General features: G+C 35.7%; 1 protein-coding gene across 1 annotated transcript in view; it reads left to right on the top strand.

The window, feature by feature from the left end:
• Window positions 1-24044, top strand: part of Agfg1 (ArfGAP with FG repeats 1) — a gene marked incomplete at its 5' end in the record, with an annotated part of 61370 nt that overhangs the window by 22508 nt on the left and 14818 nt on the right. Inside the window, 5 exon segments of the mRNA XM_013519948.1 lie at window positions 11309-11424; window positions 14777-14939; window positions 15836-15989; window positions 22729-22848; window positions 23565-23636. Of these exon segments, the coding sequence (XP_013375402.1) occupies window positions 11309-11424; window positions 14777-14939; window positions 15836-15989; window positions 22729-22848; window positions 23565-23636 (625 nt within the window).

Here is a 24044-nt window from a genome sequence, read left to right as displayed (position 1 = left end):
TGTTGCAGAAAGCACTTTGTATTTGCTGAAAAAATATTTGACCTTTGTTTTAAAACAAAAAGTTATTATGTCCCAAAGTTTCCACATATTTACATGTTAGTCCTTTCTGTCAGTATAACAAAATATGTGAGATCGTTAATTTGCAAAGAGAAAAGGATTCTTTTGATTGACAATTTTGAAGGTTGCAGTCTGTGATGGATTGGCCACATTACTTTGGCCTTGGGGTGAGCCACAGTATCATGGTGGGAGTGCATGGTGGAGTCTCATTGCCAGAAAGCAAAAGAGACTGAGAGGGGGGCCAGGCTTCCCCAGTCCCTGAGAAGGGCGTGCCCTGGTGACCGTAGAGATTTCCCACAGATCCTGCCTCCCAGAGGTTCCAGTGCCTTCCAGTGGTGCCACCTTGGGGGCCAAGCTCATGAGCCTCTAGGGGACATTCAAGATACAAACTAAAGTATCTTATAATACTTTCTTACGTATCATAAAGTTACTTGAAAAAAAAACCACTCTAGTGGTTTCTTGCCTGTGTCTTCTTTTTTGATATTGTAATAAATTATGATTTTCTAGTTAAAGGAACTTTTGCAATTGGATTAACTTCTGATTATCAGAGTTAATGGAAGGTGGACCAGTAAGCAGTGCAATAGATAATTTAATAGAAAAGAAAATGTAGAAATAATCTTATTTTGAAAGACATATAGTTTTTTCTTTTCTAGAAGTAAATTAACCTTCTGAATTATGTTTTAGAACAGGGTCTTAGAGTATAAGTATTATTATTGCCTCAGACATACAGACTACATGTAGATATAAAATAATTGCTTATTAGTATTTGAATAGCTTTATGTTAGGTTTAAAACAAAACAGTTGCTTTTAAAATAAATCTCTGAGGTACATACACTTTCCCCCCGATACCATTGATAATTGACTCATTCTTTATTCTTAAAGCAGAGATTTATTAATTACCTCTTGTGTACTGAGAGCTGTCTTTTGTTGTTGTTTTTTTTTTTTTTTTTTTTTGGTTTTTCTCCGGTACCGGGAACCGAACTCACGACCTTGCGCTTGCCAGGCAGGCGCTTTTGCCGCTGAGCTAAATCCCCAGCCCCCTGAGAGCTGTCTTTGACTGCCATGTATATAATCATGAGTAAAAACAGACAAAGCTTGCAGTATAGGTGAGAAAGATATAATAATAAATGTATCAGTCCAATTTTGGTGTAAATGTAAGGAAGAGTTTCAGTTTTGGAATTGATGCTTGAGAATGTGGGGACATGATGTTTCTTAGTGAAGTTGTAACAGCATTCTTGAGGTAATTTATGAAGGTTAAAGGTTAATTAGGCTTTATTTTATGAGACAGCTATTCAGGCTTTACATTTTCTCTTTAAACCCTATTAAAATTTTTACTTTTAATTCAGAAGTATTTTATTCCACAGGAATTAAAATTATCACATGCAGTTTAAACTTTTTTTAGTAGCCTTTACTATGAGATTTTGCATAACTAAAAAATCTCCTTCATAATTTCTTCTCCCTTAGTCTTTACTGCCTTGAAATATAGCAGACATTTCCATGGTTAATCTTACATACTTTGCAGTTACACTTAAAGCAGTGAGAGTGTGCAGGAATATATATACCCAGGTGCATTTCATACTTTCGGTCTATATCCATACAGCTCAGATTACTTCCAGCGCTTTTTTAGGCAAACTCAGGCAGCACAGTGCTGTCTGCTGTACATCTGAATTGTTCTCCTTCCTGAATGTCTTTTCTGTTGCTCTGGTATCAGCTGCTACTCATGCTCCTGAAAATTGATGCTGGGTTCTTACTCTAGACCAATACACTTTTTTGATTTCCTGTATAGCAGCTATCATTCACGTTGGAGACATCTGGATTTGTCCGTCTGGTGTTGGGTACTTTATGAATTGGTGAGAAGAAACCTGAAACAGGTTCTGGATAGATGTTTCAGGAGTTGATGACACTGATGATTTCTTAGTTCTGTTTCATGGAATCAAAGCCATCCGGTCTGGAGAGATCAGTTTTGGGTCAGAGGAGCCAAGGACCATGCCCACAGAAGCTTGTTAGAGACTTGAATATTTTTTTGTCATTCTTCTGTTGGACCATGAACTGTTAATTTTCTCAAGGATGACCTCATATAGACCTATACTGTTTCCCAGAGTTCCGTGGCTAAGAACAGTCATTTCTGACATGAGAACTTGTCCTGTTTTGTGCCGTCTGACAGCAGTATAGGTCTTACGCAGGGAGCAGTGTGTCTTGGTAGTGTGAGTGAGATGGTGCAGCAGGGAGCCGGGTTACACTACTTGCTTTGTTCTCTAGAACCTGCCCTCCTGTATGGCCATGGCAGGACCCTGGTCGTTGGCAGTGGTAATGGCTAAATCTGCCTATCTGCTCCTGCCTCCCCCCATTTTATTATGGAAAATCCTGTGGCATACAAAGTTGAAAGTTAAGCAAGTATAATAAACATTATACTGTGTTTGCTTTAGCAGCTGTCTACATTGTTCATTCATCAGCCCATTATATATTTCAAAGTAAGTTTTGGACACTAGTTAAATATCACTTCTGAAAGCTTAAGTATATCATTAGTTAAATTCAATATTTGTTCGGTTTTTTGAGATGTAATTTACATGCTGTGAAACGCAAGAATTGTAAGTGAACTTTTGGATTTGTTTTCTGTGGTCTTTTGGATCAAATCCAGAGCTTTGCAGTGGTAGGCAAGCATGCTACTCCTGAGCTACATGCTTAGCCCCTGAATGACTTGATAGTTACTGCATTTTGGCAGCATAAAACCCCTATAACGTTTTAGCACACAGGTATCATTCCAGTAAATTTCCTGCTATTTTTTCCTACGAGGTTTCTTCCCTTTTTAGAGGCACTGTTCTTTCACATTATGAAACAAAATGACATGGTAAAGAATACACATTTTTTGTACCCTTCTTTTGAGAGTTAAACATGTGAACGGATGTAATTCTTCCTCTTTATTACTTTGGTGGTGATTTGGAGACAGTGTCTTGCCAACAGGCTGGCCTTCAACTTTCTATGTAACCCATGGTGGCCCAGGATGGCCTTGAACTCTTGAGTGTTCCTTTTTATTACTAGTGCTATTCTATAAATATATCAGAATTTTGCTCATACTTCTTTGTCAGATACTTCCTTAGTGAATACTTTTTCCCAGCTTGTGGCTTGCTTATTTATTTTCTTATTGATGTCTTTTGGCAAGCTGAAGTTTGTTATTGTGATGAAATATAATTATCTGTTTCTGTCTTTGTAGTTAATGCTTTTACTATCCTGTCTTAAAAACATAAAATAAAAATAATAAAAAATCATGAGGCTAATATAATTTTACTTTGTTTCTCAAAAAAGGTATTTGATTTATTTGGCGAACTCTCCTCCTCCTATGGTAGGTGCCAGCTGAAATCCTTACTCTATTTTTTAGTCCTTAATTGAACATATTTGTAGCTCAAGTGTGAGCCAGAGATTTGGGCACAGTTGCTATGCAAGTTTTGTGGTGCCTATTCTCTTACCTCCCTTCTGGGATATACCTCTCACTTTTGAGTTGCTGTGGTTGTGGCAAACTCTCTTTTAAACTTGGATTTCTACTTGACTTCTAGTAGACCTCAATGGTAGAATTCTAGCAATCCTCAGTTCTAGCAGGCTATTGGTTGGTCTGTTGGGGCACTGCTTTCAGTGATGAGCCTACCAAAAATGGCAAACACCTGGTTTTCTATCCTCCTACAGAAGATACCCTTCATTTTATGGCCCTCTGTCTGTTAGTCACTGTGCACATTATAATACTGGCTTCTAAAGCAGGTTATTATTATTATTCTTGGATGCTAGGATGGTATCATAATAAATCCATAATTGTAGCTGTATCAGGAATTAGCATACTTTGTAAAGCATCAGGTAGTAAACATTTGGGCTATACTTGTTGGTCATAGGCCTTTGTTTCAGTATTGATCTTTGTTGCAATGCTGATCTTGTAACATAAAATAGACAATAAATAGACGAACAGGCTTATATTCAGACACAGGCATTAGGCCAGAGTTAGCTCAGCAGGTATAATTTGCTGACCTTTGTCTTATATGTGCTGGGAGAATTTGGATCAGTGAATTTATTATTTCTGCCTGAATAAGTTGGAAAGCTAAATGTTCTAGGTCAGTGTGTATATTTTAGATGGAACAAAAGAAAAAAAAGGTAATGTTATGGCACATACATTTCAGGAAAGGAGTTGCTTTCATCTAGACATTAGATATCATATGCCCACTGTGCTTTAGGTATTGAGCACACAAATAGTGATGAATTAGAGAAAGGGCTCTGGCCTCATGGAATTCTCTTAAAAATTGTGAGGCAAAGCTAATGAAAATAAAGAACATGTTGTACTTGGGGTTTGGTGTGGAAAGTGTCGCCCATTTTGAGTGGAGCACAGTGTGGTTGGAGGCAGTGATGATACAAATTGTCTTTGGAGAGGTAGTCAGGGGTCAGATCCTGTTGGGCCTAACTGGCCATGGTAAAGGGCAGATTCTAGTAAGAAAACCATGACGTTCTTAAAGTAGATTGTGCTTAAACTAGAAATGAAAGCAGTTTGGTGCAGTGGCACAAGCTCACAATCCCATCTACATGGGAGAATGAGGTGGGAGGTTTGCAAAGTTGAGGCAAAGCCCAGGCAACTTAGTGAGGCTCTCCTAAAATAAATAGATAGAAAGGGCTGAAGATGTAGCTTAGTGGTAGAGTAGCCCAGCACCACAAAACAGTCAGACATGAATATTAATAATAAAAACCCTAAGGTAAAATAAACTGAATTTGATCACTCATAGTCTGATAAATGTGTCCATATATGTGACCAGCAAAGTGTTTCAGTGCTGTACATATATAGCTTGAATGTTCCTGTTTTTAGTTACTCAGTTATCTGTTCCAGTACTTGCTCTAGCACATTTTATAAAACCAAATGTGAAGATGGAATAAATCATATAGTTTTTACAAAGATGTATGTAAAAGCAGAACTGTCAGTTTCGTTTGCAATGAGGCATGTGAATAATGTTTTTTGCTTTTTTATGCAAATATTTTCCAACTTATGTGTTATTTAAATACTCTTGTCACTGAGAAATACCTACAGTTGGTGGTCTAGAAATAGCATAGCCATACTAGTAGGAGCAGGTTGAGGGTAGGAGATGTTAATAATGTACTTACTTTTTAGAATTTAGCTTCAGTCATGGTATATATTGGAAATACTTGTCTGATTGTGAACTTTTTCTCCCTTGTTTCTTGACATTGGTGATCGCTGTAAGTATGCCATGGTAGAGGGCTTGCCTAGCATGCCTGAGGCTCAGGGTCTGAACCCCAGGATTATTCCCGCCTCCAAAGAAAAAAAGTTTGTGATAGAATTTTTTATAGGTTCATGTCAACTATCTAGAGACCTTCTAATAGTATTTCCTGTTTGCTCATATTTATTTCGGTTCAGTTTTTCTTTCTGTTTCCAAAAACTGGATATTAACTAGTCATGAAATTTTCAATTCTTAACTCCTGTTATTTGTTCCTGTGCTTTATGAACAGTATTATTCAGTTGCATCTTAGGTACAGAAGGAGGTAGAACTCCTACATTACATCTCTCCTAGGTAGAGAAAGGACAAAAAAGTAAGTCTGACATCTAATTGGATGTATATGAATTGGCTTATGGAAAAAAGTCTCTTAATTCCAGAGCATTTTTCTTTCCCATCCTTATCCCTGTGTCTTTATATGTAGAAGTTGTAAGCAGAGCCATATGGCATTATTTATTCTTTTTAACCGTTCTATGAAAATAAGGGCTTGTCTGAATAAAGATGTGTATTGATTTCATCAAGTTTCCGTTCTTTTTTGTCTTTGATTTACAAATGTACTCTTCATCTATTTTCTTTCTTAAGATTGATGAAACATTTTATCTTTTATATAACAGTAATTGAGAATTACTATGAATGCTTCCTGTGTTGGTGTTCATAGTTGAGTTTGTTAAATTGCTTGCCTTGTATATTTTATTGTGATTTGCATGTGTGCTCGATAGCTTTTACTTGTGCCCTGCTAACTCTTCTACCTTTCTCTGATTAGCTAGCTAGCCTGTCTGTGCAGACAAATGGACTCTCTTGGCTTCTGGTTGGGTTTAGCTGATGGGGAACAGTGTCAGTAGGTAAAGGAAGGAAAGGGAGAATTTAGGGTGTTTACTTTCTTGACTTCTTCCTTATGATATTTCTGCAAAGTGGGTGCATCCTTCTTTACTGTTCCAGCTTCTCTCAGGCAGCCCTCTTTGCTTTAATGTTATAGTGACACACCCCCCCACAACCTCCCATCCCCGCCCTTTTACTGCCAGTGAGCGGTGGTAAATCCTACTGTTACTTATCCTGGAAGACTGCACTCTCATTTTTGGATTTTCTTGTAGTCTACCTATGCTTTGTAACAGAATTTTGATTAAACTATTCAATTTAATCAAATTGAGCGTGCCATCTGTTTCCTACAGTAATCCTGAACACATATATAGTACTTTAAAAATACTTAAATTCTGTCACTGACTGTTGTGATTGTAGTTCTAAAATGGTTTAGCACAAGAATAAGGAAAAAATTACTCTGACAATTTCATGAATTATTCTTTTGGCTGGTATAATTCTCTTTTAAATTCATCCATAAGGATTTTGAATACAGTGTTATCAATCTACTTATTTATTGATTTTAGCATTACAGAGAATTCAGAAGTACTAAATGAGAACATAAGGTTCTAATATGAGGCACCTTCTAATGAGAAGTACAAAGTGCTGTAGAGGAAGCAGGCGGTTCTCTGAAGACCACTTTGATTTTGTCTGCAGCAGGATTGAAGGGAGACCCGGTTTCCTGTGTTCTTAGTAAGACCTCCCCTTCCAAACCCTTGCTTATCTCAATGCATCATAACCCACTGCCGCAGAACTCTTTAAGAGATCAGGCCCCAAAGTGTAACTAATACTAAAGCTTATTATATATACGTGTTCCAGAGCGAACAGGTATAAACTTACTTAACATACGAACATCCCTATGAAGTAAGTTCTGGTATTACTTGCATTTCACATTTCAAGACATGTCAGATAGTGAACAGAATTGGAAGTCCATCTCAGGCAGTCTGATTCTGTAGTCCAGGCTGATAGCCACCCCAACCACATTGGGCTATAATTAGAACTGATAATCCCCCCCTTTCCTCCGAAAGAGGTCATCAGAACTAATCTCATTAGTGTTCGACCTGTGCAAATGATGGCATTTAGGGGTCATTATTGTTCCATATTGTTGTTTTTAGTCTCTGGCCTGCCATATTCCTCATGTCAATAGGTTTTATCACCTGCTCTGTCTTGTTGGAGTCAAACCAGGTAGTCCTTTTCATTTTGGATTTTAGGGGCTGGGGATTTAGCTCAGTGGCGCACAGCACCTGCCTGGCAAGTGCGAGGTCGTGAGTTCGATTCCTGGTACCAGAAAAAACAAACAAACAAACAAAATCATTTTGGATTTTAGCACTCTACATTATCTTTTCCCTACTAATCATTTGTTGACAATCCTAACATTCATGTGGATCATTCACATAACATCCTGAGTCTTTATCACTAATGATTGTTCACTCCATTTTAGACCTTTTGTTGATAACTACATCACCTCTCAGATTTCAAGTATCCTATTCTCTGATTCCCACTGATCTTCTCTTCCTAGCTCATTTACTCTAAAACCTAATGCCAGTAATTTTGGGATAATCAAGTCCTCCATTCTGCTAAACTTTTGTCTTCATTTTTCTTAGTCTAGCTTAAATTCCATGATCTGTTACTATAGTCAGCTCCTTTCCATACCTATAGTATTCTGCTTGTTTAAAACCATCATTCTACCTTTGTGCCTAAACAGCCACATGAAGCTGTTTTATGGTAAATATTCGTGATCATGGTCCATAATGCTACCTGTGCATTTTTCAGTCTCTTCACTTCCTCTGCTCCAAACTTTAAAAAAACCACTTTTTCAGTTGATGGTATTTATTTTATTGAAACACAGAAAAGAGACTTAATCTCTCATCTGCACATCTACGAGCTTAAAAGAAAATAATACAAGCAGAAATCAATTTTTCAGGGGCCAAGATGTGAGAATAGGTCACAAGATACCAAAAGGGCGATTTTCTCTGTGGTTCCATGAAATAGGTGCTCTGAAAGGAATCATCTGTTAAAATTTTTGTTTTGAATATATCCATCTATACAGAGATTAGGAAAGATGAAAATTGTGGGTAGAAAGGAACTTTCTGTCTGCTGGCCTATCTACCACTGAAGCACTGTTTTTCAGGTTTGAGCCTCCTTGAGAATTATCTGGACATCACCTTAAGGTACTAATTTCTCAGGTCTTGGGTGGCTCCTGATAATTTATATTTCCAGCAAGTTCTTAGATGGCCCTGATGGTGCTGATCCAGGTAACTGGAGAATCCTTTTGAAAGTCACTGAATGGGAGTTAGTATTCATACAGTCTGAGCTTTTTTTCCTCTTCCTCTCCTCTCTTTTCCCTCCCCTACCTATCTCTGTCTTCTCCTCCTCCCCCATGTTCTTACTGATGCATAGATTACTGTATTGTATAGGTATATTATCTATGGGTGTCTATATTGTGGGTGATTTTTGGTGTTAATTTTTATTTTCTTTTTTTAAATTTTATTTTATTTTTATTTTTTTTTTAATTTTAGAAATAAAAGGAGGAAAATACTAACAGATCGACAACGTTTTACAAAATAGCAAAGGATCAGTACAGACATTACAGAGTTACAAACAGAGTGGTAGGGAATTAACAATGCTTATTGTATTACATATTGATATTTTCAATGTAGTTTCTCATGAAAACACATATAGACATACAAAGCTAATCAACCAGTGCCTCACTGACAGTTTCTTTCAGCAAGGAAATACAGGACAGTAGAACACCTGTGTTAACTATCCTGCATATACATATATACAAACTTTCTCCTTCTTTTCCTTCTCTTTTCCCATATTCCAGTTATCCTTTACCTATGAGTGCTTTCCTATCAATTCCCAATGTCTATCATATCTCCTAGTTTAAATTAACTCTTTCAGGCTTTACACTAGAGAAACAATGCGGTGCTTGCACATGTATGTTTGATTTATTTCGCTTATGAGTATGGTCTCTAGTTGTGACCATTTTCCTATAAAAGCCTCGAGTTTATCTTTCTTTACAGCTGAGTAAAGCTACGGTCATAAAATCAACCTGGTACTGGCTAAAAAACAGGCCCGAGGATCAATGGAACAGACTGGAAGAAACAGCCACAACCAAAAACACACTCAGCCACCTAATCTTTGATAAAGGGGCCAATCAAACTCACTGGGAGAACAACAGTCTCTTTAATAAATGGTGCCTGAAAAACTGGCTTGCTACCTGCCAAAGACTGAAAATAGACCCAAGCCTATCACCATGCACCAAACTCAGGTCAAAATGGTTCACAGACCTCAATATTAAACCAGAAACACTAAAGCTATTGGAAGAGAAGGTAGGTAAAAACCTTGAAGACATAGGGGTAGGCAGAGAGTTCATGAACAAAAACCAAATTGCACGTGAAACACTTGAAAGAATCAACAACTGGGATCTCATCCTACTGAAAAGTTTCTGCACATCTAAAGAAATCAGCAGCAAAGTAAAAAGAAAACCCACAAACTTGGAAAAAATTTTAGCTGAGTGTCCATCAGACAAAAGCCTTCTATCTAGAACATATAAAGAATTAAAAAATTTCAGCCCCTCCAAATTCAAAGACCCAATCCAAAAATGGGCAGCGGAGATGAATACACATTTCTCAGACAAGGAGATACAAATGGCAAATAAATATATGAGAAAATGTTCAACATCATTAGTCATTCGAGAAATGCAAATTAAAACAACACTGAGATTCCACCTTACCCCAATAAGAATGGCTAGCATTAAGAAATCAACCAATAACAAATGCTGGCGAGGCTGTGGAGAAATAGGAACCCTTCTCCAGTGCTGGTGGGAATGGAGACTGGTGAAACCACTGTGGAAATCAGTTTGGAGATTCCTCAGAAAATTAGATCTAGAGGTCCCATTCAACCCAGCTATCCCCCTGCTGGGTATTTTCCCAGAAGATCTAAAAACATCATATCACAGTGATATATGTGCACCTATGTTCATAGCAGCACAATTTGTAATTGCTAAAATGTGGAAGCAACCCAAATGTCCATCCACTGAGGATTGGATAAGAAAATTGTGGTACTTTTATATAATGGAATATTACTCAGCTGTAAAGTTTTATTTTCTATATGACATTATGTTAGACTTTATTAGCCATGTGTAAATCTTTGAAATAATTGTTGAAATTTTTTGTCCCTTTATTGGATTGTCTTGTGTTTATAATGGAGTTGTAGGCAATTTTTTTTTTAATCTGATTTCAGGTTTTTTAAGTTCTTATACATCTTGCAAATACTTGATCACTTGCTTGTTTGCCTTTTTGTTATTTTGAGAAGCAGACAGTTTAATTTTGATGATGTCCACTTATCAGTGTTTTTCTTCATAGTTCTTTTTTGTGATCTTTGTGTATCTTTGTAACCCTTTATTATGGTTATACTTGAATGGTAAGTTACTTTTGATTCCAGTATTTGTTCTTTTGGGGTGTTAAAGGGCCCATAAAATTGCTTCTGATGAAGTTTCTCTATCTTACGGGTTAGAGAACTGAAGTTCATACAGATTACATAGCTGTGTTTATAGTTAAAATTTATGATCATCTCTAGACCAAAAAACTCCAGACCCTCTCAAATCTTGGTTCATTACTTGTCTACTAAGTGGTCTTGTGTATGATTCTTTTGCTAAATTTTAGTATTCTGCAGTATATGAAAGTCAATTTAGTTCATTCACTTCTGAGTATATTGAATATTCTCATTGAAAGTAGTATTAAGGCTGGGCATGGTGGCATACACCTGTAATCCCAGCACCCTGGAGGCTGAGGCAGGAGGATTGTTGTGAGTTCGAGACAAGCCTGGGTTACATAGTGAGCTCAAGGCCAGCCTGAACTGCATAGGGAGATCCTGTCTTAAAAGGACCAAGAAAAAAAAAAAAAAAAAAGTATTAAAATTATTAAGTTGGCTTGCTTTCTGAAAGAATGATAATTTCCCCTTAAAATCTTCTTCTTCTCCCCGCCCCCCTCCCGGTACTGGGAATCGAACTCATGACCTTGCGCTTGCCAGGCAGGCGCTGTGCTGCTGAGCTAAATCCCCCGCCCCTCCTCTTAAAATCTTGAGATGTCGAATTTAACACTTTTTTTTGTTTCTTCTTTTGATTCTTTCCAAAGGTTTGTAAACAGATTTGGTTAGGATTATTTGATGATAGATCTTCAGCAATTCCAGACTTCAGGGATCCACAAAAAGTGAAAGAGTTTCTACAAGAAAAATATGAAAAGAAAAGATGGTAAGTGAATAGTTTGTATTTGGAGTAAAGCTTCCTCAAACCACTCTAACTGATACAATGAAGGTAAGGAAGACAGGCAGGAAAGAAATAGGTAAGTCAGTAGATTCACATTATCCTTTGGCATTTTTTGGATTTGTTTCCCAAAAACCTTAATTTCTACTTTATCTTAACTCATCTATGCCTAGGAGTAGGCTGTTTTAGTTACCAGGACTCCTACCCTTTTGGCAGGTTAAGGATCTTTCTAATCCTTTCTGTTAGCCTCTCTAGACATTTTTAGTCCTATAAAGCCTCCTTTCTGAGTCTGTTCCTAGGCATTATGCCGAAGCTCAGTCCATCTGATTGCATCTTGCATTGTCTTTGCTTAAAATACAGTATTTTCTTACGTCCCACCCAAGTGTCGATTTATTTCTGGTTAAGAAGGGAGCATTTATACTCCCCTAACTAAATCTGCCAGATTTTATGTTTTATAAAGGAATTCTATACAGATTTACATAAAGCTAGTATGTCCCTTACAGCAGAGCAGGGACTGTATCCATGGAGGTAGTGCTTAACTCCTGAGGGTTTGCCATTTTTTACCTTTTGGCACAATTTAAGTACAGTTGAGTAAAATTTATTAACTGTAAATTTCTATTTGATGCTATTGGTACTGGTATGTTTCCTTCTTAGGAGTTTAAGAAGATTGGGGAGAGAGTCAAGAATAAAGGGAATAGATAGGGGGAAGTAAAGTGCTGCTCATTTCCTTGAGGAACATTTTAACCCAGGAAATGATATACTCGGCAGTGTTTTGGTTCCGAGAGACCACTTGCTCTGGTTTATGGGGGAGAGCCCTGTACTTTCATTCAGTAAGCGTATTAGCTCTGACTTCTAGGCTCTGCCAGAATTTGTATTGTTTCTGCTGTCTAAAATGGACTAACCATCCAAAACAAGATTCACCAGAACTCTGTTCACCTGAACTGGGTACATGGGGCATAAATATAGGTAGAAATACCAGTACAATCTTAACTAAAGAAAGAAGAAATTACTAGAACATGAGTGATAATAAAAAATACAGTGGCAGAAATGATCTTTTAGCTTGAAAACTTTTTTTTTTATCATTTTAGTTCTTAATTCACTAGACCCTTCATCCTGTAGGTAAGATTGTTCACTGTGCATAGCTCTAACATAGTTTTTGATTTTCTCAACAGTGTTACTTTGCTTAGAAAGTCATTTTGGCTAGGACTTAGCCAGGGTCTTGGATGGGTTAGCTGTAGCTATAATGAGAAAAGTGAGTGTAAATAATAAGGGAAAATGTGAATATGTTATGGTAATATTAAAACTGTGAATCCCCACTCCTGCATTTATAAAAATAATAAATTACTCATTTAAGCTATAATCCAAATAACTGAAAACCATAAATATTTGGTGTTTTTTTTCTTTCTTAAGAAACATGACAGTAATAACAAGAACAAGCTTCAAGGAGTGTACCTATGTATTTTTAACTCCTGCTCTTGCACATATGTAGCATGTAATTGCAGTGACATCTTTTTCTTTCTTTCTTTTTTTAAAACACGGTATGAACACTGTCCCAAAGCATTCATAGGTGGCACATGCCTACAATCTCAGCACTTGGGAGGCTGAGGAAGGAGGATCGCCTTGAGTTTGAGATCAACCTGGACCACGTAGTGAGTTCAAGGCCAGTGTGAACTACATAGGGAGACCCTATCTCAAAAAAAAGGGAGAATTTATTGTAGGAAACTACTCTTACAGCCGTAGAGCTGTGAATATCTAGTGATATTTTGAAATTGTTCTTTTGACTGGATGTTAGAATCACTTCTTAGACATGCTTAATCCTTTTAAGTGGAGCCATAAACTTATTATCAGGTTTTATCTTGGATCAAACATAGCATTATTCTGGAATTTATACCGTCAGGGGAATGCCAAATTACAAGAAAGCATTAACTTCTTGTATTCATTTTCATATCTCTTGTCATTTCTTCCACTTACTGGGGGGAAAAAAGTTGTGTTGCTTGTGGTTGTTATATGGTTTGATAATAGCCAACACTGTATGTAGTTTTAGTATACCAAGAACTGGAAACTGCTGAAAAACCGCACAGCATCTGCACCTCATTTTATAGGTTAAAAAGAGCATAGAGATGTAGTAATTTGTTCCAGTTTCGTAGCCATTGAGTGATGGAACTGGGGTTTGAACTCTGTCTCTGGGACAGTTACTCTTAACCACTCTGTTTTCCTATTTTCCCCACCTGTTTGATGCAGAGGGTGGGGAGGAAGGTGGGAGTGAACTCAGAATTACAAAACTCTCAAATAGTCCTACCCCTAGCTATCAGCATTGCTGACATTTGGGTATTGTATTCTTAACTTCCTCTCTTTGCTTCCTTCACCCCCTCCCATGACTCCTATATATACATGACTGAGGTAGAACCTGAAAAGACCTGTGAAGTCATAGGTCATCTTTCCCTGTCAAAGCAGAGTAGCTGTGAGTAGTATACAGATTTTGTTTGCTTGTGGCAGGATCTCAGAAGGTAGTCTAATTTGGCCTTAAACTCATGACAGCCTCCTCCCACTCGGAATGTGTACCATGCCTGGCTGCGCAGTATATGTAGATATGTGCATAATCCTTTTATTTTTTTATTTTTTTGTGTGTGCATAATCCTTTTAAGTAGTTTTCTTCTAGTAGGTGTTTGATTTGCTCCCCAGGTTTTTAAATTATAAAGATTGCTATGGTAATATGCATGCACACATACCTAATACCTGTGTATACTTGTCCAGTTAATTCCTAAGGATAAGTTACTGGAAGTACTGTCATCTGGGGCACAGCATACATTTTAGTAGATAGCAACAGAAAATTTGCAAAGTTCACAGACAGATTAAAGATGATAATACCTTAATTTGCATTTTAATACGTTATTAAGTGTTCCTACCTGTGCTTCCTTTTGTGAATTGGTTTTGTCCATTTTAAAATGAAGTTATTGATGTTATTCTTACATTTATAATAGGCCTCTATATTTTAGACTATTAATAATATAATAAATGCTTCTCATCTTTCTTGAAATGTTATGATTTTAAGGTAATTTCATTTTTAAAACTTACAGTATAGTATTAAGTGTATGATGGTTAATTATAGGTCTTCAGTTTGAAAAAAGAACGCAGTCATAGTATTTATTATCTTTCAAAAACCATAAGTAAATAATTGCAGCAAGTTTTATAGTTAGTCTTTATTAAGTCTTTCTTTGAATATTTCAGTTAAATGTCTTAAGCTGTCAATTCAGAGTTTTCAAATAAGATTAATATGGAAACAGTTTTATACAAAATTAAAATTGAGCTGATTTCCTATTCTAATTTTTATGTGTTTTAGGTATGTACCACCGGAACAAGCCAAGGTTGTGGCATCAGTTCATGCATCTATTTCAGGGTCTTCTGCCAGTAGCACAAGCAGCACACCTGAGGTCAAACCACTAAAATCTCTTTTAGGAGATTCGGCACCAGCACTGCACTTAAATAAGGGCACACCTAGTCAAGTGAGTAGTCTTTAAATCTTTGTAGGGAATGCTTAGGGAAGATTGAGTGCCATGATTTTGGTAATTCTTTAATAAGATAGGGACATAACCTTGAATGACAGTGGCATTATGTCCTAATGGTTTATAATACATTAAAAGATTGTTGGGTAAGTGGTAGGTATATGTGTACAGTATTTTGTTCTTTTTATGATTGCTTTGATTTCCATGCAGCTTCATTAAGAGTGTATGGGAACATGAGTAATGGTGTGTGTATCATATAGACTACAGTTAGTAAAACATGAATCTCTGGTGACTTTCAGAGCAGTGTAGCCTCTGATGTACATTAACAGGAAGTAGTAAAATTTTCCCACATGCCTGATGATGTGGCATATTTATTACTGAAACTTAGTAGCTTTGCTGTATATCTTATTCTAAAAATCTGAAGTCTTTTTGTAAGTTTCTAACTAGACTTCTTTTCAACTTCATTATAGTTAACGAGCTATGATGGATCTGTTTTTGTATGGCATTATAACTTTTTTTTGTTTCTTTGTTTGGCATTATAACTTTTATCCTGTATAAGAATGGGTCTAAAGGACAGTACTGTGGATGATTATTGTATTGTTTTGGTACCAGGAATCAAACTCAGGACCTTGTGCTTGCCAGGCAGGTGCAATGCCATTGAGCTACATCCGTGGCCCCAGTACTGTAGATTAAAATCCTACCCTTTTTGTAGTGCTTTCTAAGGATCCTGAGTAATTTTTTTTCCCACAAAAGTCTGAGTGAATGAAATGAAGAGGAGTTAAGTCAGCACACTATAATTATGTATAGATGTGTTTAAAGCTTGTGGATTGGAGATAGTTCTGTATAAAAGTTCAGTAGGTCTGACTGGAAAATCTTTATAGTTGTGTGGTTTATAGTCCCCAGTTGTAGGTCGCTCCCAAGGGCAGCAGCAGGAAAAGAAGCAGTTTGACCTTCTGAGTGATCTTGGCTCAGACATCTTTGCTGCTCCAGCTCCTCAGTCAACAGCCACAGCCAATTTTGCTAACTTTGCACATTTCAACAGTCATGCAGGTATGTGTATTTCTCAGTAGCTTTAGCCTGAGATTTGTAGAAAGCAGCAAGAAACATTCTTTATTAAATTAGGCTTCCGTAAACATGTTTAATTGAGGATTTATGGTCATCCTTACATGTCAAAGTGTAATAAATAACCATGTGTCTGTGGCACTTACTAATCACAGAAGGGGTTGTACATAATGTTGAGATGTTGATTTGACCTCTTCATGTCAAAATGGGAAAGACTCTAAATTTTTCTTTTACCATGGGAAATGGCAGATATTCAAAAGTAAATGGACAGTCTAACCTTTGTGTACTACTAATCACTCATGGCAAATCTTGTTTCATTTGTCATTTCATTCATATTATTTTGAAGCAAATTTTAGACATAGTAGTTTGCCCATAAATATGACATCTGTAAAAAAGGCTTTTTTGTTTAACATGACATGATTATTGCTCTGTAAATAGTAACAATTTATTAGTTGGTATTGAAATTTTCATTCCACTCCAGATTGTTTTGTTTATATATCATACATGTGTATGTTTATACACATATACTTTCACACATACACACACATACCTATGACGTACAATTTGAATTAGGTTTCAAATAAGGTGCTGCACACATTGCAATTGTGAATTATGTCTTTTACATCTCTTAATCTGTACATTCTTCATCTCTTTTTCTCCTCTAATTTGATAAAGTGGATTATTTTTTCTGCATGGTTTGCACTAGTCTGAATTTGTTGATTGCACCACTGTGATCCCCTTTAACAAGTTTCTCTTGTAAATTGGTAAGTGGATTACAGATATGATTAGTACAGGTTCTTGTGTGAATGGGGAGGTGGCTAGGGAACTTATGACTTAAGGTCTGAGGTGCAGGATTTGTATTTTTATCTCTCTATAGTGTTAACTTTGATGCTCAATGCCTGAATCTGTTATGCAAAATAATTTAAAATCTGTGATCCATTACTTATTTACATCACAATTATACTAGAAACATTGTTACAAATATAAATGTAGTCTGTTTTGGAGGGCTGTAAGAATTGATGTGTATATCATAGAAAGTGCACCCATCTCTGTTTGTGAATGATTAGATATGCCTCAGACCAAATGTAAGACACTATTATAGGAATTAATTTAGTAATTTTATAGTTTTATTTGGTAATTTGAACTTTTGCTGTGTATTAGTTAACATGAGAATGCAAGTTATTGGCTAAAGCTGATTTCCATAACTTTAATTGTAGATAAGAAAAATTTGAGACTGTATCTTTCTAAAATATGTATAATTTTACTAGTGTAACAGAAGCCTGCTGTTAGAATTGATTTCTTGTTTGTGTTTTATAATTTGTGTTACCGTGTTTTACTCACTTGTGAGATTGAGTGGTACTGCTTTTTCTTTCATTTGGTGACTTAGCTTATTGAATAGTGGTGGTATAAAGAATATCTTACATACACACCCAAAAATGTACTGTTTGGGGAGGGTTTGACAATTGTCGCAAAGCTACTCTCTAGCCAGCCACGTTTTTTTCTAGCAAGCACTAAGGGTACTTTTAATTTTAAATATTAATAAAAATATTTTTCTGGAGACATGCTTTAGAAAGAAGTCATGGTATAATTTTTATGTGTTTGGTGTGGTATACTAAGATTGTGGGCACTTTTTTTTATATATATAGAAGAGATAATGATTAAAAAAACTTTTTTTTTTTCTTTTTTTCTTTGGTTGTCTTTTTGAGGCAGGGTCTTGCTATGCAGTTCAGGCTGGCCTTGAAAGCTCACTTTGTAGCTCAGGCTGGTCTCGAACTTGTGATGATCCTCCTACCTCAGCCTCCCAAGTGCTGGGATTACAGGCATGTGCCGCCACGCCTGGCCAAAGAAATTTTCTTCACTTCTAGGTAGTTTACAGAGTTGAAGCAATTATAATACATTGAAATGGTTTTTTGTTTGTTTGTTTTTGTTTTTTTCCGGTACTGGGAATTGAACTCACAATCTCACGCTTGCCAAGCAGGCGCTGTGCTGCTGAGCTGTATCCCCAGCTAGTGATTAAAATTGTAAGAAATCAAGAAGCTTAAGTTGTTGGCTATAGAAACCCAGAAAACCTGGAGAGCATCTTTGCTCTTCACCTTTACGTAGATAGTTGGCTCCCCTGCTGACTAGGCAGGAGCCCCAATTCTTTGTTCCCACCTCTTGGACTCGAATGCTGGTAAAAAAGGAATTGGTGGGAGAGTCAACATTGAATATGTTCTGGTTTAATTTCCATTTTAGGTTTATTGAAATATAATTTGAAAATGTTGATAAAATAAATACCGAACCCTTATAAATTTTCAATTTATTTCATGTATCCTATGCTTGTAGGCAGTTGCTGGGTTTTCACATACCAGGGATTATTGTTATAGTTTTCTTTGTGGCCTGATTAGCTGAAGAATGATGATAGCACATTACTACAACTTCACAGATTAATTTGTACCAGAAACTGTACTCATTCTTTAATAACTCACTTAAAATGGTGTTTGAAAAAAATAACTATTATTTGATCTGTTTTGATAGTCTATTTCTCACCTAAGGTGGAAGTAGTCAGACACCTGAGTGGGAAGAAGTAGTTTAATAGTCATGTAAATTATTTTAAGAGTACTGTAGTCCTTTTCAGTCTGAGGTTCTTGTTTACAAATGACTACTCAAATCAACTTTTTCTTTCTTTTCTTCCTCTTCTCTTTTTTAATTTTTTATTGTTTCACTTGTCGTTTACTTTAATTCCAGGAGAATAAAGTGTACTATATGCCTTTTGTAGGTGGTTACTAAGTTACTCTATTTTTCCTTCTAGTATAGATCTTTTGACATTCTTGCCTTGGAGTGCTTTTTAAGTGTAAAGCAGTGTTAGTGTTTAGCTGAAAAATTTTCTAGAGTATTTGCGAGCTCTTTCATATGTAGTTCACAGAGTCATCGATGGCTGAGTTTTGATTCTGAAGTTTTCATAAAGTAGCATTAGGTGAAAAATTTACCCTGAATGATTTCATGTGACGGATAGAGCCTTTAATATCAAACGATAATTGTTCAGGTATGGCAGTCTAGTTTACATGGTGTTATAGGGAAACTGGTTCTTTTGCAGATAATTTAGTGGAAGGCTGGAAATCTTTACTTTTCATGTGGACGTTCTGGCTGACATGTAGGGTATATGAATGTGTATTGGTGGGTGAGGTCATTATTGTGTTCAAAAAAGCAGCCTTCAAAAACACATATAAATTTAGAAACATAATTTACCTACAGAATTTAATAGTTATTTTGCTTTGTGATAATCATTTGATCACAGAACCTGTAAACTGTAATTGATTTTTGAAATTTGCATGTCAGTTACCTTGCAACCCATGTAACACAAATGAGTACTATAGTGAGACATGAAAAATGGTGCTCTTCTACAGGAGGTATTCTGGTCTGCTGCCACATGGAAAGAGGGTTTTAGAATTACTAAATGTATTGATTTTTCTCAGAGGAGCAAGACACCTTGTTTGCTTACAAGGAAATTCCATCTTTTTAAATGTTGAGACTTGATGAAAATGTTTAATACTTGTAGGTGAAACAGTATATGTTAAATGAACTTGCTATGATCTTTCAGTTTACATCCTGTATTTTATTTATCTTTTCCCATGAATATCTGTTTTTAATTGAAGAAAAAACGTAACTGTCAGCAAGATTCAGGCTCACTAGATTGGTTCCTGAAATTCTAAGCTGAAGTGATTCCTTCATACTCCTAGAAACAAGATTATTTAAGAAACATCTTTATTACTCTGTCATATTTTGTTTAATTTGTATTTCTTTGTGTAGAGTTTGCTTGAATAATCAGGTAGTAACTTTTGTATCATTGAATTTATTTATTTTTATTTTTATTTTTTTTAATCTTTTTGAGACAGGGTCTCACTGTGCAGTTCAGGCTGGCCCTGAGCTCACTTTGTAGCCCAGGCTGGTCTCAAACTCACAACGATCCTCTTGCCTCAGCCTCCCAAGTGCTGGGATTACAGGCGTGCGCCAACACGCACAGCTTCATTGAATTTATTGTTTAATTTGCAAAGTTGTGTTTTCCAAAGCTGGATTCCTCAACATTTGTACTGATTGTTGAAAATTGTAAGTAGATGCAGTACCTAGAAATAAAAGTGGATTCAAGAACTACAAAGCCTTGTTTTGCTGTATTGACTAGGTATTTGAGGCTGTCTTTTGAATACATTGGGAAATTATAAATATTACAAAAATGAGCTTACCTGGCCCAAATAATTTGCTTTGAACTGATTTCTTGTTCTCCAACATACAACTAAGATGTTCAAAAGCATAACTTGCCTTTTGGAATGGTTACCCACTATATTTGAGAATCTCTTGTGCTATATTTTCTATGCATTTATAGTTAGTTACCTACTGTATATGTTACATGTTTTGGTTTATATCTTACTTTATCTTCTAGTTGAACTTTCTTCTCAGCCTAGAGTTCCAAAGTCCTTAAAAGAATTTATTCCTGTTCTTTCAGAAATTATAGAATTATAGGGGTGGATTTGCAGGTAGAGAGTAGTGAATCCTCCCATTTTGGTACTGAGAAAACTGGGAAGACCAGACTAATTGAAGGACTTTTTCATGCTATTCAGTTACCTATGTTAGGATGGATTTTTCTTTGTTTTTGTTATTTTTGCAGCAGGGTCTCTGTGTAGTCCAGGCTGGTCTTGAACTCACTATAGCTTAGACTGGCCTTGAAGTCCTGATAATCTTCCTGCCTCAGCCTCTCGAGTTCTGGGATTATGGGTGTCCACCACCATACCTGGCTAGGATAGAATTGTCTGATGCTTAACCCGGATTCCTACACTTGGTTATTGGTGTTACCAGTCATGCAAAATGGCAGTAGTGTTTAAACTTGTATTACATTGCTTGTTTAATCCTCTATAGATATTTCTTCCAAAATACTTTTCAATAAATTTTTTAAATAACTGTTTTCTAAAAGTAAATTTTCAGCCTATAAAGATATTGAGTTTTTGTCATAGTAAGCAAAAAGTAGTAACAAAAGATTTCATAGTATCCAGAAAATACAGAATTATTAAACAATAAGTAAGCTTTCAAGTTAGGCACTACTTTGTAGTGTTTGACAGAGGGGGAAAATGTGTGAAAAAACGTTTTCAAGTGAAGTGTGATACTTGATAGAGTGGCAGCCTTCGTTTCAGAAGGGAAGTGGCATGGTCAGCTGCCAGTAAAAGAGGGTCTGCTTGCGATACCCCCCACTGTTGTCCCCATTCAAATACATACATAATGATGATAGTATAAAATACTTTCAAATTTTCGTGATTTTCTTTTTATTTGATTAATTAATTAATTTTTTCGTACTGGGAATATCAAACTCAGGACCTTGCGCTTGCCAGGCAGGTACTGTGCCACTGAGCTATAACCCCATCCTCTGATTTTCTTTTTAAAATAGGGCTTAGCATATTGATTTGTTGGGATAATTTTTTGTTCTGTAGCTTTTTTTGTTTGTTACATATTCATTGCAAAAGTGCTGTAAACTCAGGCAAACAAAAGAAAATGATACTGATTTGAAATCGTACTACTTAATTAAAGTGCAGATTTTGGTATGTATATAATATACCATGTTGAGTATCAGAAAAATTGGCACGTGAAAGTATAACGAATTACTAACTTACTGTCCTTGGCATAAGATTTTTGCATGGGACTAAATATTTTATATGGTTTCTAGTGGCTATGTTTTATTTAATCATATGATATTTCATATGAAATACATTTAAGTGATCCCTTATTGGTGGTCATTTGAGTTTCTAACATTTTTACTCTTATAAAAAACGTACAGTCTAGTTTTTTGATGTGACATACTTATTTGCAAAGTTATTTCTTTACAGATGCTAAGTTAGAATTGCCTGCAAAGGGTTTACTATATTGACACCATCTAACTTTTCCCCATCCTTTGTGCGTGCTTTTCATTCTTTTCGCGAGCGTTCCTTTTCTCCCAGGCCAAATGTTTCTTACTTGCATCGTATCCTCTTAAACTCCCATCCAGTATCTATTTTGCCCTTCAGTAAAAATTTTTTATTTTTTAAAACTTACTTAAAATTTAGGGAAGTCTGGAATTTTGCACTTAGGAATTTTGCACCAGTTGCAAAATATATCAATTTTTTTTTTTTTTTTTTTACTAAATGTTATAATTGCTGCTGGCTTTGTTTCTTAAATTGTTAGCATGAGTTTAAAATGGCAGGGTTCTAACAGAATGTGACTATCTGCAGTTTGATGGTCATAAGCTTATATGTTGTTTTCATTTTTGTGTGTCCATATTTGTTAGCTTTTTCAAGAATATATTTTAGATATTTAGGTCGCTCTTAAGGTTCACTTAACTATCAATTTAAATCAGTGAATTTTCCGTAATGTGTCCCACATGTTTGTTTAGTTTACTCTGCTATCGTACATCATGTATTTACTGCTCTCAGTTCAATTTCCCTGTGTTAATAGAGTCACTTTTTAGTACTGTGCTTGAGGATATTAAAGGGTATTGTGTACAGATTTATCATTTCACAGAGTGTGTTTGGGGAATTTTCTGGATAGCCTTGTAAATATGATTGTGTTAAATGCTTGTAGTACATTTAAAATTTGATTTCTTCATGAACTCTTTAAAATGAATTGTGATACATCGACACTTTTCGTAGAAGTCTTAAATTCATTTGTCATGTATTTTCATTTATAGTTTTCATATTCATTAACATCTGTTGTTCCTTACCATTTACAGCTCAGAATTCTGCAAATGCAGATTTTGCAAACTTTGATGCATTTGGACAGTCTAGTGGTTCGAGTAATTTTGGAGGTTTCCCCACAGCAAGTCACTCTCCTTTTCAGCCCCAAACTACAGGTAGAACTTCTCCCGCATTCTGCTTAAGTGTTTATTTTAAAAAATAAACCCTGTAGATGTAGCTTTGAAAAATTAAATTTAAATTCTGTAGTTACCTGATTTTAAAGTAGTTCTGTCTTACAAAGCTCTGGGGAAACCTGAAGTCTTTACATATATATATATGTATTTTTTCTTTTTTTTCTGTTTTCATTCGTTTTTCTGAACTCTTTGGTATGTTGTCTGATTTACAACATCCATTCTTCTCCTTTTCCTGTACATGAATCTTCTTAAATCTTATGTACACAAAGACATTTAAAGTACTAAATATGTTCCAGATTCGTGGAACATACCGATTTAAGGCTATGTACATCTTTGAACTAGAGAAAATAATAAGATAATTTGCTGCCTCTGAATAACTAAAAATTGAAGTAATTTTAAGGACAATAGTTTGAAAAAAATTCTAAATATTTAGTTAAGAGTAAATTATTAATAATCACTTTAATTGTGGAAATAGTTTTCTGTGCAGGAATTGGTCTTTATACATTGGATACTCTGACAAACTATACATACTGTTTTCAGAGACTTTTTGAACCCTTGTTTAGATCATTGGCTGATTGCTCTTTTTTTTTTTTTTTCAACTTTTTAATTCTGTGTATGTATTGTCTCAAAGCCTTTTCTTTCACTTTTCTTTTGTTTTTCTTTAACTTTCATCATTTACATAATTTCTGGCTGTCCAGCATTTAGAATACTTTCATCTAGCTGCAGTTTTGGTGAATTTACTTCAGCCTTTCCTCTCCAGGCTACCCACAGTAAGTTCTGTTGTCATTAGGCATCTTTTATTGCTTTGAATGTTTTGTATTGTATTTTATAGATTTTAATTGAAACAACCAGAATTTAATTGCTGAAAGAGTTTTATCAGTATGTTTGGTTGAGAATGTCTGAAGGACTGACTGATGAAAGTGTGTTTTTGCAGAAGAATGTCTTCATTGTGTTTTTAGAATATCCCTAAGTGTATTTTGCTGTCACCTTTACATATAGTATATGTAAAAAACATTTAAACACACACAATTTTGATTGCTGAAAGTATAGTTTAGGAATAAAGAACTAGTGTATCAAACACGAAGTATCAAAAGTGTATAATGAAATGTACTGGTGTGAGTCTTTTGTTAGTGTTTTAGGAGGGTCTCTAGACATGCTTTAAAAGATTTAGCAGGATA

The sequence above is a fragment of the Chinchilla lanigera genome, unplaced genomic scaffold, assembly GCF_000276665.1.
Source record: "Chinchilla lanigera isolate Chin_1 unplaced genomic scaffold, ChiLan1.0 scaffold00052, whole genome shotgun sequence".
Classification (NCBI taxonomy): Eukaryota; Metazoa; Chordata; class Mammalia; order Rodentia; family Chinchillidae; genus Chinchilla; species Chinchilla lanigera.
Note: the sequence above shows the minus strand (reverse complement) of the source record. Positions and strands in the feature narration are given on the sequence as shown.